Source organism: Suncus etruscus, chromosome 15 (assembly GCF_024139225.1).
Source record: "Suncus etruscus isolate mSunEtr1 chromosome 15, mSunEtr1.pri.cur, whole genome shotgun sequence".
Taxonomy (NCBI): Eukaryota; Metazoa; Chordata; class Mammalia; order Eulipotyphla; family Soricidae; genus Suncus; species Suncus etruscus.
In genome coordinates this window covers 93244815-93257205 of record NC_064862.1, presented here as the reverse complement: position 1 = coordinate 93257205, position 12391 = coordinate 93244815, and the positions used below count along the sequence as shown (strand labels likewise).

Sequence of the window (12391 nt, the reverse complement as noted above, 5' to 3'; positions counted from 1 at the left end):
CTGCAAAACAACACTGGATTGATTTTGATGACAAGAAGATCAAAAAAGTCCCTAATACATTGGTGAACTTCACAGCAGCATACATCCTGTTTTATACTTCTTCAAGATCTACAATGAACACCAGATAATCATTTCACTTCCTTATCGGTTGCTATTAATGCTCTAGGATTCTTTCCACAGGCATGATCAATGAATATGGGTTGAAAATCATGGACCCCCAATGTGTTTCCTTGTATGATAGATTTATGTCTTAATTTAATTATTGCTCTAGGTCTCAGTTAATCATGAAATTTTACAATTTAATTTAGTCAAGGTTCACCTGAAAGAGAAATTTCTCATCATATTAATGTTGTTTTTCTTTCTAAGTATACTCATTTAACGACTTTCACTCTTTTTATTTTAACATCATTGCTTTATTTCCCTCAAGTTAGGTTTTAAGACGCTGACATAATGATAATATTTAGGTGGACTTTCTTCACAGTGCTTCTTGCCTATGATTATCATAGTTACTGTTATACAATAACTTTGTATATGTACTATTATACACTTATAGTAGTTTTCCATGTTTGTATTATGCATGAAATTCTCTTTCAGATCTGCTCTGCTCTGCCATAAAAAATATTTTTTTTTGAATTTGAAATGATTTATCTAAACAGGTGCCGGCTATTACATTTTAAGGCGCTTTTAGTTGATTCAGCTGAATTCTCTTTTTCTTTTGCTCTATTTTGGATCCTTTCAAACATTTCTTCATATGAGTGAGTGTTATGGCCATATTTTTGTGAAGTCTGTATTTGTATGTCTTGTTCAGTGTCTGTTTTGCATATTTTGTATATAGTTCCCTTTTTCCTAACTTTATCTTCCTTCCTAACTTTAACTTCCCCAATTTCGTCATTCTTATCCTTCCTTCCTAGTTCTTAACATTTAATTCTCAGGATTCCCTTCACATGTGCAACTCATCTCCTTCACCCACAATTACAAGCCTCCTGATCTCAGCCCGAGAAAGAAATCCGTGTCTGTTGGAGTTTTGTACCACGTTTGCTGCAAACTTGTTGAAAATGAAGCCACCTGGAATTTGTGTCACAATGAAACCCCAGAAAAAAAGATCCATGGATAAGACCCACAATTTCTGGATTCCAGTTAAACTGGAGTGTTATCTGAATCTCTGGTTTCCCATACACATACACAGTGCTATTGTTGGCCATCTCTACAATGGCTACCCCAAGATTGCACTGATCCCAAAGAAAATGCAGAAGCCCAACCAACTCATGATGGCTTCAACCCACTTTTCCAGACCCATCAAGTGTCTTTGGCCGGTCTTTTTGGAGTTCCAGTCCCCTCATCTTTACAAATTGATATTGGACTCTGTAGAAATTTCACCTTTTGTATTTTTCTTATAATTGTAATCCTTTGAATTTATATTTGGTACTACACTTCTTTTGACTGTTGTAATTGTTTTTCTATTTTAGTTTTTAATCTTAGGAGTTGCTGTTGTATTACATTAGGGTTTTGCTTTCTTGACTTTAAGTTAGTGGGTTAGATGTTGTTGTCTATAATTTCCTAAATGATATTTTTGTCTGGTCTCAGGGCTTTTTGCGTGGGCACATCATAGGCAAAATAGTAGGTTTATAGGAGGTTCCATCCATTTTGGATGGACCCTCAAGTTGTTTATTTACAAAGGGAGGGTCTCTGCCTTAAACATTTTGTTTTGGTTTGTGACTAAGCTCCCATCTATAAATAATCGACCTTATTGGTATATCAATTTCGGACATCATATGGACTTCAGCCTGGATTAAGAACTTGGATTAGGGCCCGGAGAGATAGCACAGCGGCGTTTGCCTTGCAAGCAGCCGATCCAGGACCAAAGGTGGTTGGTTCAAATCCCGGTGTCCCACATGGTCCCCCGTGCCTGCCAGGAGCTATTTCTGAGCAGACAGCCAGGAGTAACCCCTGAGCACTGCTGGGTGTGGCCCAAAAACAAAAAAAAAAAAAAAAAGAACTTGGATTAAGTTCAGAAGCCTATTGATCATCATTGCAGTGGCCCCCCACTGTGCAGGGGGTACATGCTTCTTCCTCCAAAATAAGGGCCTAATTCAATGACCTCAAAGATGGGCTTTCTGGTCTACCTGGACTTGAATGAAAATGGGGCTGGAGAAATAACATGGAGGTAAGGTGTTTGCCTTTCATGCAGAAGGTCATTGGTTCGAATGCCGGTATCTGCCAGGAGCGATTTCTGAGCGTGGAGCCTGAGCACTGCCAGGTGTGACTCAAAAACCAACAACAACAACAAATAAAGAAAAGGTGCTTCTTCTTGCCTGCTACACAACCTTTCTGGCGTCTCTTCGAAGGATCTATGTACGTCTTAGATTTTTCTCAGGAGCTTGTAGTTGATTCCTTGATACATGTTTCTGGTTTTAGACACCCTGTATTTAGGTTAGAAGTTTTCTTTACATTTTCCTGTGATGTGCTTATGCAAACAGCCACTCTTTTATTATTGACTAGTTTTTCCTTTAATAATTGTAGACAATATTGTTTGTTTACTAAAAACAAATGGGGGAATTGTTGTGTATGTAAATATTTTAGGGGATTATTATGTTACTGACCCTAACCTGATCGGTGATTGTGCCCTACCCTAGGATGTGACCTGGTATTCTGCCCCCACCCTAGGGTAGGACCTGATTCTGCTTCCACCATTGGGTGGTATCTGATCCCACCATTGAGTGGTACCTAATTCTGGGGGATATAAACAAGGGCTGTGGAAGGCAAGGGACTTTTTGGCAGAAACTGATGCTGAGGCTTTGGACTTCAATCTTGTTCCCCGAATAAACCTAATATTTCTACATGCCTGACTGTCTGTGAGCTGTTTACCCACCGCTTCACCTCAGAACCGTCGGCTAGACAGGGTGGCAGATGCGTGCTCCGAGCTGAAGGGAAAAGACCTCATCCTCCATCCCTCCATCAGTCAACCTCTTCAGGGGCTGACTTGCAACAGTCCACCACCATCCAGAACGCTATACTTAATATCTAATTCTAGAGGAGGGAGAGTGATAGACACAGAATAGTTTCATAAGAGTATTGCAATAATACCTGAAGAATATAAGTCCTTCAGATGGGCTTGGATGGTGGTTGATGGTGATGGAGGGATGAGAGGCCTTTCTCCTCCAGCCCAGGATCATGTGTATCTAAACCCCCTTCAGCTGGCAGGTCTGCAAGTTTCAGGTAGCGGTGAGAGAATCATCCACAGACAGGTTCCAGGAGATATCAGCTTTATTCATGCCCTGGCCAACATGTGTGACCTATTATCTTAAACCTATTTAAGCATGCTGTCCTCAGCTTGCCCTTCGTCTTAGCTTCTTTCAGCTATCTCTCCTCCTGCTCCCTCTATCCTCCAGCAATCCTCTAATTCCCTCCTGGCCTTCCAGCCAAACCTTTTGAGACCTCCCCAAGAAATGGGGAAGATATTTCTGGTAGGTAAGGTTACACAGGAAGAATGAGGGGTGGGGTAACAAATACCCAGAGGCAACAGAGATGAGGGCTGGAATGACTAGCCCACAATAAAAAGTCTACCACAAAGACTAGTGAGTGCAATTAGAGAACTAAATACACTAGCAACTAACACAGTGGTCTGCAACCTTTAAGACATAAAGAACCACTTGGATTCGTTTCTAAAGGATAAAAAACCTCAGAGCCACAAAACCATTGTGACATTTAAAACAAATATAGCACCACATACATGATTTCTTATCTTAATGCTATAGACAGGATCGTGCAGTTAGCTGTTGATCTGAAGAAAAAAAAGAACTTTTTCACTTAACAATGTAAAATATATTTATGCAAATTAATAGCTAATTAAAATATTTAATTTATGTATTTAATCAGATGTTTGCTCCTGAACTTCAGTGCTGTGCCTGCACATTAGGGCTGAGATGTCACCTTCATTTTCACACAGATTAGTAAGCTATCATCTGTGAGGTGTGATGGATGTTTGTTTTTAATATAGTTAATGTTAGAAAAGACCTGCTCCCATACATACGCTGAGCCCAAGATCGACAAGACACCAAATGCATACTTTTTCATGTTTATATAAATATTGGGGATGGCGTTCCATGTTTCAAATATACATTTGTCCTGTTTGGGAAGATTTTCAATATCACTCCATTTCTGATTTTGAGCCAGATTGGCCTTCTGAAGGGCAACGTCCTCAAGAATAGCAGTCAAGCATTTGAACTTGGACACCCATATATATTTGTCAGCTATATCGGCCAGTTCCATCTTAAGATCAGGTAAACTTACATCTGCAAATGCAGTCATATTCAATAAGGATGGATCAATCGCCAAGGGAGTAACAGGGAAGGATGTGGTTTTTTTCCTTTCTGAGCTTACAGAAGTTTCACAAAAATTTTTTTCATTGTGGTTATTGCAGACTTAAAATAATCCAAATTTATCATATCCTGACTTTTTTTGAACTCTCTCAAAGAGGGAAAGTGAGACAGAGTACCTCTCTGTAAATCTTTGATAAACACTGTCAACTTGCACTCAAATGCCAAAACCTCCAACATATGCAGGGCTGTGCTTCCTTTTCCCTGAAGGGTTGTATTTAGTGTGTTTAGATGTGCTGTTATATCTACCATAAAATGTAAATTGTCCAGCCACTCTGGTTGTTCTAGCTCAGCAAAGGTGAGCTCTTTACTGGCCAGGAAAGTTTTTACTTCTCCTAAACATGCGACAAAGTTTTTTAGCACCTCGCCTACAGCTGCCGGACCTTGTTGTGGAGCAGACGGTCAGAATATGTACTGTCCACCTCATCCAAAACTAAACGGAACTGGTGGTGGTTTAAACCCTTTACCATTATCTTATTAACAATCTGAATGACTACATCCATCACTTTTGTGCATTCTGGGAGAAATGTTTGAGCACACAATGCCTCTTGGTGCAGGATGCAATGAAATGACAGCAGCGTTCTACCAGAGCAACAAAGCCCTTCTGTGCTCCTCTCATGCTCGATGCTCCATCGGTAGCTACTGAGACCAGGTGGTTGGTGTTTATTTTTTTGCACTTAAATAGTCCAAGACAGCCTTACAAATATCCTCACCCCTTGTTTAGTCTTTTAGTGGTATCAGCTCAATCAGTTCTTCTTGTGGCCCAAAAGAGTTCACATATCAGCAGAACAGTGCTATTTGTTCAATATCACCTTTATCTTTGGACTCATTACAGGCAATCGAGTATGTCACAGCTGAACTGATGTCTTGAATTTGCTGTTTGTTAATGTTTTCTGCCATTTTGACAGTCTTAGCAGAAAGAGGCATGTCTTTAATTTTCTGCACAATTTCATTCTTGTTTTTGAAGTCCTTGTATAGATGTTCTGAAACCTTAATGAATGCTTCTTTTATAAACTCTCCCTCTGTGAATGGCTTCCCATGCTTGATTATTTCCTGAGCGGCCACAAAACTAGCATATGTTGAGGAATTTTCAGACTTTATCTGATTCAAAAAATTAGTTTTGTTCCTATCTGTGCTCGCTTTGGCAGCACATATGCTAAAATGATTTTTGTTCCTATCAACCTTCCTCATAAGTTCTGCAACGGCTTTTCGTCTCTCATCTCCATCTGGATATTGTTCAGCAAAGGCTCTGTGTTTACTCTGGAAATGTCTTGCAACATTCGACTTTTTGTTGTTTGCAAGTTTCTTACCACATATTAAGCATACTGGTAAACCAATCTCGTCAGTAGAGAATGCAAATGATTCAGTCCATGTATCATTAAACACTCTGTTTTCTTCAGAAATTTTTCTCTTCTTGCCTTTATCCATGGCTGACATATGGGGGGGGGGGGTCAAAAACAGAGACGTAATAAGAAATCATAAAATTAATCAGGGCCCCAGTGTACCATAAATCATAATCAGTGCTTAGTGTAAATAATAATTAATATTAATAAGAACATTAATAATGAGTCCAATGTCATCCTCATCATTATAAAAATAATTTTTCCACTTATTTTTTATTATTTCTTTGTTTGACCCCCTCAGAATTACTCCTTCTTATAGGAATAAACGTTAAATTAACAAGTCGCCTTTCTTTCTTTTTTTTTTAGTTTTTGGGCCACACCCAGCAGTGCTCAGGAGTTACCCTGACTCTATGCTCAGAAATCGCTCCTGGCAGGCTTGGGGGTAACATAAGGGATACTGAAACTCAAACCACCATCCTTCTGCATGCAAGGCAAACGCTCTACCTCCATGCTATCTCTCTGGCCCCAAGTCACTTTTTTAAAATAACAATTCATCAGGCCCAAAAATTTTGTAAATTAATTAGTAAGCCATGCATGCCATAAAAATAATTCATCAGGTCCCCCAATATCCTGTAAATCAAATTAAATAAATTGAATATAAAATGTAACTTATTTATCTAAAAAATATTTTTATATAATAGCCACAATTTTCCTACGGTGTCACCTTACAAAAGGACCTGTCTCCCATGCTTAACCAACAACAAAAATTAATATCTGTTAATTTTTTTTAACCTGGCTAATGTTTTTTTCTTTCAGACTCTTATTCTCCACTCACTGTACTGGCTGTCGACTCCCAGTAACAGTCACACTGCAAGCTCTCTCTTTCTCTTACCTCACTCCTCTCTGTCCTTTCTGTCTTCTTTCTCCTTTTCCCTATTTTCTCTTTATTGATTTTTTTTCAGTGTCCCTTCTGTCAGCATTTCTCTTTTCACTCACAACAGTCTCCTTCTCCCCAGTTCAGAGGTGCATGCTTAGCATGCCCTCAGTGACATCACATGCTGTGATGTAAGAGAGGAGGCTGGGCCAGGACAGGGATGCTGTGGTTGCCTAGCGACACCAAGTCTACAGCAACCTGCCACACAGGTGATCCCGCTCCCACCCCACTGAACCCCTGCTATTGGCCCTACTCTCAGAGCTGCGGCAAATCTTCAAAAAAGCTGAATGGAGCTCTGGAGCCCCAGAATGCAGACACCGGAACTAACATGACAATGGTAGTGAGTGATAGAAATAAAATGCTTGTCTCAATACAGACAGGTTGGGGGGAAGAATGTGTGTGGGAGGGTATAGTGGAAGGAAGGTTGCATTGATGGTGTGTTCTTTTTTATAAGTATAAACATGTTTTTAATCATGGTGCTTAATAAATGAAGATATTATAAAATTAAATTTTAAAACTTTTTTTTTTTGGTTTTTGGGCCACACCCGGCAGTGCTCAGGGGTCACTCCTGGCTGTCTGCTCAGAAATAGCTCCTGGCAGGCACGGGGGACCATATGGGACACCGGGATTTGAACCAACCACCTTTGGTCTGGATCGGCTGTTTGCAAGGCAAACGCCGCTGTGCCATCTCTCCGGGCCCATTTTAAAACTTTTTTAAAAAGAATGAAACCTTGCTGAATGTGCATCATTGCTGGAGTGTATACAGGTTATTTTCAGGTGCAAAAGAGCTGATAGAAAAGGCAAGACAGGGCCCGGAGAGATAGCACAGCAGCGTTTGCCTTACAAGCAGCCAATCCAGGACCAAAGGTGGTTGGTTCGAATCCCGGTGTCCCATATGGTCCCCCGTGCCTGCCAGGAGCTATTTCTGAGCAGACAGCCAGGAGTAACCCCTGAGCACGCCGGGTGTGACCCAAAAAACCAAAAAAAAAAAAAAATCAGAAAAGGCAAGACAGGGCCCGGAGAGATAGCACAGCGGCGTTTGCCTTGCAAGCAGCCGATCCAGGACCAAAGGTGGTTGGTTTGAATCCTGGTGTCCCATATGGTCCCCCGTGCCTGCCAGGAGCTATTTCTGAGCAGACAGCCAGGAGTAACCCCTGAGCACCGCCGGGTGTGACCCAAAAACCAAAAAAAAAAAAAAAAAAAAAAAAAAGAAAAGGCAAGACAAGGAGCTGAAGAGATAGCATGAAGGTAGGGCATTTGCCTTGCACGCAGAAGGACAGTGGTTCGAATCCAAGCATCCCATATAGTCCCCCAAGCTTGCCAGGAGCAATTTCTGAGCATAGAGCCAGGAGTAAATCCCTGAGCATTGCCAGGTGTGACCCAAAAATACAAAAAAAGAAAAAAGAAAAGAAAAGAAAAGAAAAGAAAAAAGAAAAGGCAAGACAGATTGGGAGAATCATGGTGAAGAGTGTGGAAAAATCCACCTGAGCTCTGTGCTGGGCTCACGCATCAAGGGTTTAAAACTACAGACAACAAGTTTATCTGAGAGGGCCGGAGAGAAAGCACAGCACTTGCTTTGTTCAATTCCCAGCATCATATCATGTCCCCTGAGTCCACTGTGAATGATTCTGAAGTACAGGACCAGGAGTCACCCCATCTACCATCTGAATGAACCTCAAAATAAAAGTAGAGGAAAATATATCCCTTCCTTGGGGATCTCAAAAGCTCCATAATCATCCAACAATCAAGTCAAGAGTGAAGGAAAAAGATAGAGTGGCCTGAGAAGGGCACCCTGGCATGGGGCTGTGCAGCCAAGCTGACAGGGAGGGAAGGTTCAGAATTTCAGGATCTGTTCTAAATGGCAGGGAACAAGAGCAAACGCAAAACAGCAAAGCTCCAGATCAATCTGATCGTCAGGATCAAGGACAGTGAATGGGAGTGGGTCCTGCACCCCTGATATAGGAGTTCCAAGCCCCAAGTCCAGGGCCTACATCTCAAAAGTACCCAGAAGCTCCAGACACAAACCACGCCCTGAGCTACGGGGGCTTTCCCATACTCACCTACAAACATGCCTCTCTTCAGCCTCTCCAGGGATCCTTCTTCCAACCAGGAGATCAGCGCAGGCTTTACCCCGCAATGCCCTGCCACAGAAGACCGAACCTTCGCTTAGAGAAGGGCACAGCAGGCAATGCACGAGTTTGGGTCCCTAACAAAAGGGGCCAAAGCATGGAAGAGATGAAGAAAAGAATCTCTGCTCTTCATGTGAACGTTAGTTACTTCACAGATGAGAACAGGTGGAAAAGAAAGAGTCTACTTGAGGAGCCTAGAATATACAGGGAGAAGGGGGTAGCAAAGGGACAGTGCTGGCCTTGCACTAGGCCGACCTGTATTTAATCTCAGCACCCTCTGCATGAATATTGAGGAGAGCCAGGAGTAAACCCATGCACCGCCAAAGCCCAAAGGTGTCTTAAAGAGAGCCTAGAGTGACAGTATATGTGTTAGGCATATATATGGTCAGGGTTGACAATGATTTGATTTCCAAAACCATATAGGATACACCAAGCCAAGTCACAAGTGATTCCTGGGATTAGACATGGGTATAAGACCTTGGTCTGCCTGGATAGATCAAATTAAAAGAAAACAACTGTCCCTGACCAGTGAAAAAAAATGTAACAGATTGGGAAAATGTTCTGCATACATGAACATAAGATTTGATTTCCCCCAACATAATGTCCTAAGAACTGAGGAGACACCAAAATAAGCTACCAGGTGGCCCTTTTGAAGTTATGAAAAAAAAAAAAACGTAAGTCTCTTCTAAATACTGCAGACTCATGAGGATTGAAACAACAGGAGAGGAGAGCTCATGACCATAAACAAGGCCAACCAGGTATGATTACTAACACCCCAGGTGATCCCCTAGAAGACCTCTCAGATGCCAGAATAAGTCCTAAGCACACCCAGGTGTTTCTAAGTACCCTGGTTCATAAATTCACATCACTTTTGACCAAACCCACATTGAGCAGGGCCAACTCCTAGCTCTGTGCTCAAAGAGAATACCTGCAAGCTTAGGGGAGGCAGATGCAGAATCTGGGGTCAAACCCAGTTTGGCTCCAATGTGGCAAACAGCCGACAGAATGGTCACTGAAATGGCATTTAAAAGTATAAAGTTAAAAAAAAAGTATAAAGTTAAACTCATCTAAGAAATAAAGTCGGAGCAGGAAGGTCAGAATAATGAGAAGGGGCTTCACCATGGAGATCAGAAGATTCATGTCCACCATTGAACACAGATCCCTGAGTGATCCCGGAACCTCCCTGTCAGCCTAGCATGTAGCCCAGGGCAGCTCTCACCTACTGCTTGCAGGTGCTCATAGGTCTCCAGCATCACATCTCTGTAGAGCTTCCTCTGAGAGGGATCCAAGCATGGCCACTCCTCGGGGGAGAAAGTCACAGCCACGTCGAGGAACATCACCTTATTCTGAGCACAAAAAAGAGGGCGTTTGGACCCAGGCTCACCCCGGGAGATGGGAAAAGGAAAGGACATCCTGGGTCCTAGAGGGACGCAGGGCCTCTCCTCTCTGCCTTCAGGAAGAACCAGCCTCCACGTCCTCTCCAGGGGCACCAAGAGGGAAGGTCCTAAATAGTATACTAGAAAGTCAGATCAGATAACATGATGTGCAGGCACTATTCTGGAAGGTTTTTAGAGGTGGCACTTTGCACAGAAACAACCCAGAGCCAATCCCTCAACTAGATTCAATGTGCACCAGTAAGCATAATGCCTGAGTATAGAACCTGAAGGAGCTGAAAAGGCAACTCTGGAGTGGCCAGAATTGCTAAACACACACTAGCCCCTTCTGCCTCAGAGCCCATCTCTGTCCAGGATACAGAGGTGAGAAGGGAAATTCAGAGTCCAGTGAGTGAGTCAAACCTGTACTTGGCTCAGCACTCATGGTTCATTCCCAAACAAATCCTTTCTGGAGCAGGTCAAAATATCCCTACTCCCAGCAGCTATGGCTTTCAAAAAGATCCTTTGTTTCTTGTTCCTAATTACAACCAAAGCCACAAGACTACAGACAAGTAGGTTTTAGAAGTACAACTGGTTTACCGAGGAGAAATGTGGCTGCAGAGTAGGTAGACTGCAGTGAAGAACAAAACAGCTCAGGTGCTTGTCCTAGGACCAGAGTAACATTTCCAGAAAGGATGCAGACAGGGCCAAAGTGAGATCAATCCCAGGGATAGGCTAGTGTCTCCTGACGTGGCCTGGAGCAAACCCTCTGTGTAGAGTCAAGAAAAAGCCTGGAGCACTGCCAATGTGGATTAAAACTGAAAACAAAACAAAAGCAGAGATAGCACAGGGCAAAGCAAACCAATCAAAACCCACATGAAAGAAAGTATTTTGCTGCATTCTTTCAATTGTGCAGAAATTCTTCACCTAGAGGTAGGACATGGGACCCCAGGGAGAGTGTGCCATACCTGATAAAGGATCCAGAGTGAATACAGGAAGGCGATGTGGGCATGGGCATCAGCTTGGCACTTTGGAGCAGCAAAAAAAATAACTTTGTGCTGGACCAACAAGAAAACTTGGTGGTTGCTTGCCTCACACAGGGCTGGCATGGGATGAACCCCTGACACCCTAGGAGGTCCCCCAACTCAGAAGGTCTGATTGCAGAGTGTCGAGCCAGAAGAATCCCCTTGCAGCTGTGGTGCCATTAACTAATCAAAGAGTTTTTCCACACATTAGGTAGGAATGATGCTTCATGGCAGAAATCCTGGGATCATGTCTCCTTCCTCAACAACACCCGACTGCAACCCTGGAACCTGGCATCCAATAGGGTCACAGGCCTGCCGGGGTGACCCAAGAACACTGAGGCCATAGGAAGGCATGAGAACCGCCTGGTGAAACTCCAAAACACACACAAGACAACAAACAAGGAAAAAAGTGGTATCAAACTGCAAAGACCAGCACCCTGCCAGGAGTGCCAGGAGCCACATCCACACCACAGATTCCATCCTCAAACAACTCTGAGCCCCACACGCCCCCAGGTCTTTGCACTCCTGTACTCTACCTGTCCTTGTCACAACCCGTCTTTCTCGCTGTCCCCTCACCTGCAGACAGGACTTCATTCGGTATGCCCCCATCTTCTCCACCCTAAATTGAACCTGAAGAGCAGCCGCAAGGTCCATTGCACAAAGCCCTAGAGAAAAGTCACAGCTATGAGCAACAAAGATGAGCACAACCCCTGCCCAGCTGCTTCCTGCTGGGTCTTGCTGGATCCTAACCAGATCCGCACATCTGAATTCTGCATCCAACACCTGCTCCTTTGTGAGGGAACATGTAGAAAGAGCCCAAACAGTGTGTTGTCCAGCAACACTATCCGATAAAGGCTAAAAGGTACATTTTATGTTAGAAGGGAACGTAAATTAGGAATTAACTGCTAAACTGGTGAGATAGCACGGTGAGATAGCACAGCAGTAGGGCATTTGCCTTGCACGCAGCTGACTTAGGACTGACAGTGGTTTGAATCCTGACATCCCATATGGTCCCCTGTACCTGCCAAGAGGGATTTCTGAGCACAGAGCCAGAAGTGATCCCTGAGTGTGACCCCAAAATAAGCAAAAACAAAACAAAGTAATCAACTGCTATTGTTTCACTTTTGTTTTTCGGGCCACACCCATTTGATGCTCAGGGGTTACTCCTGGCTAAGCCCTCAGAAATTGCCCTTGGCTTGGGGGGACCATAT

The 12391-nt window shown here is 43.0% G+C and overlaps 1 protein-coding gene across 3 annotated transcripts; it reads right to left on the bottom strand.

Moving 5' to 3' along the window:
* Positions 1–5038: 5038 nt before the first annotated feature.
* On the bottom strand, positions 5039–11841 carry ZNF333 (zinc finger protein 333). Of its 3 annotated transcripts, none has more exons than XM_049788732.1 (4): positions 11757–11841; positions 10002–10128; positions 8714–8794; positions 5039–5794 (listed from the first exon to the last, which is right to left on the bottom strand). In XM_049788732.1, exons 1-4 carry the CDS (start codon positions 11832–11834, stop codon positions 5157–5159), a joined length of 924 nt encoding a protein of 307 aa, XP_049644689.1. In that variant the 5' UTR covers positions 11835–11841; the 3' UTR covers positions 5039–5156. The 3 variants fall into 3 exon arrangements, 2 of the variants coding, with proteins under 2 accessions (XP_049644689.1, XP_049644690.1); XM_049788733.1 differs by lacking the exon at positions 5039–5794 and adding an exon at positions 8250–8327; XR_007503129.1 differs by lacking the exon at positions 10002–10128.
* Between the last annotated feature and the right edge of the window lie 550 nt (positions 11842–12391).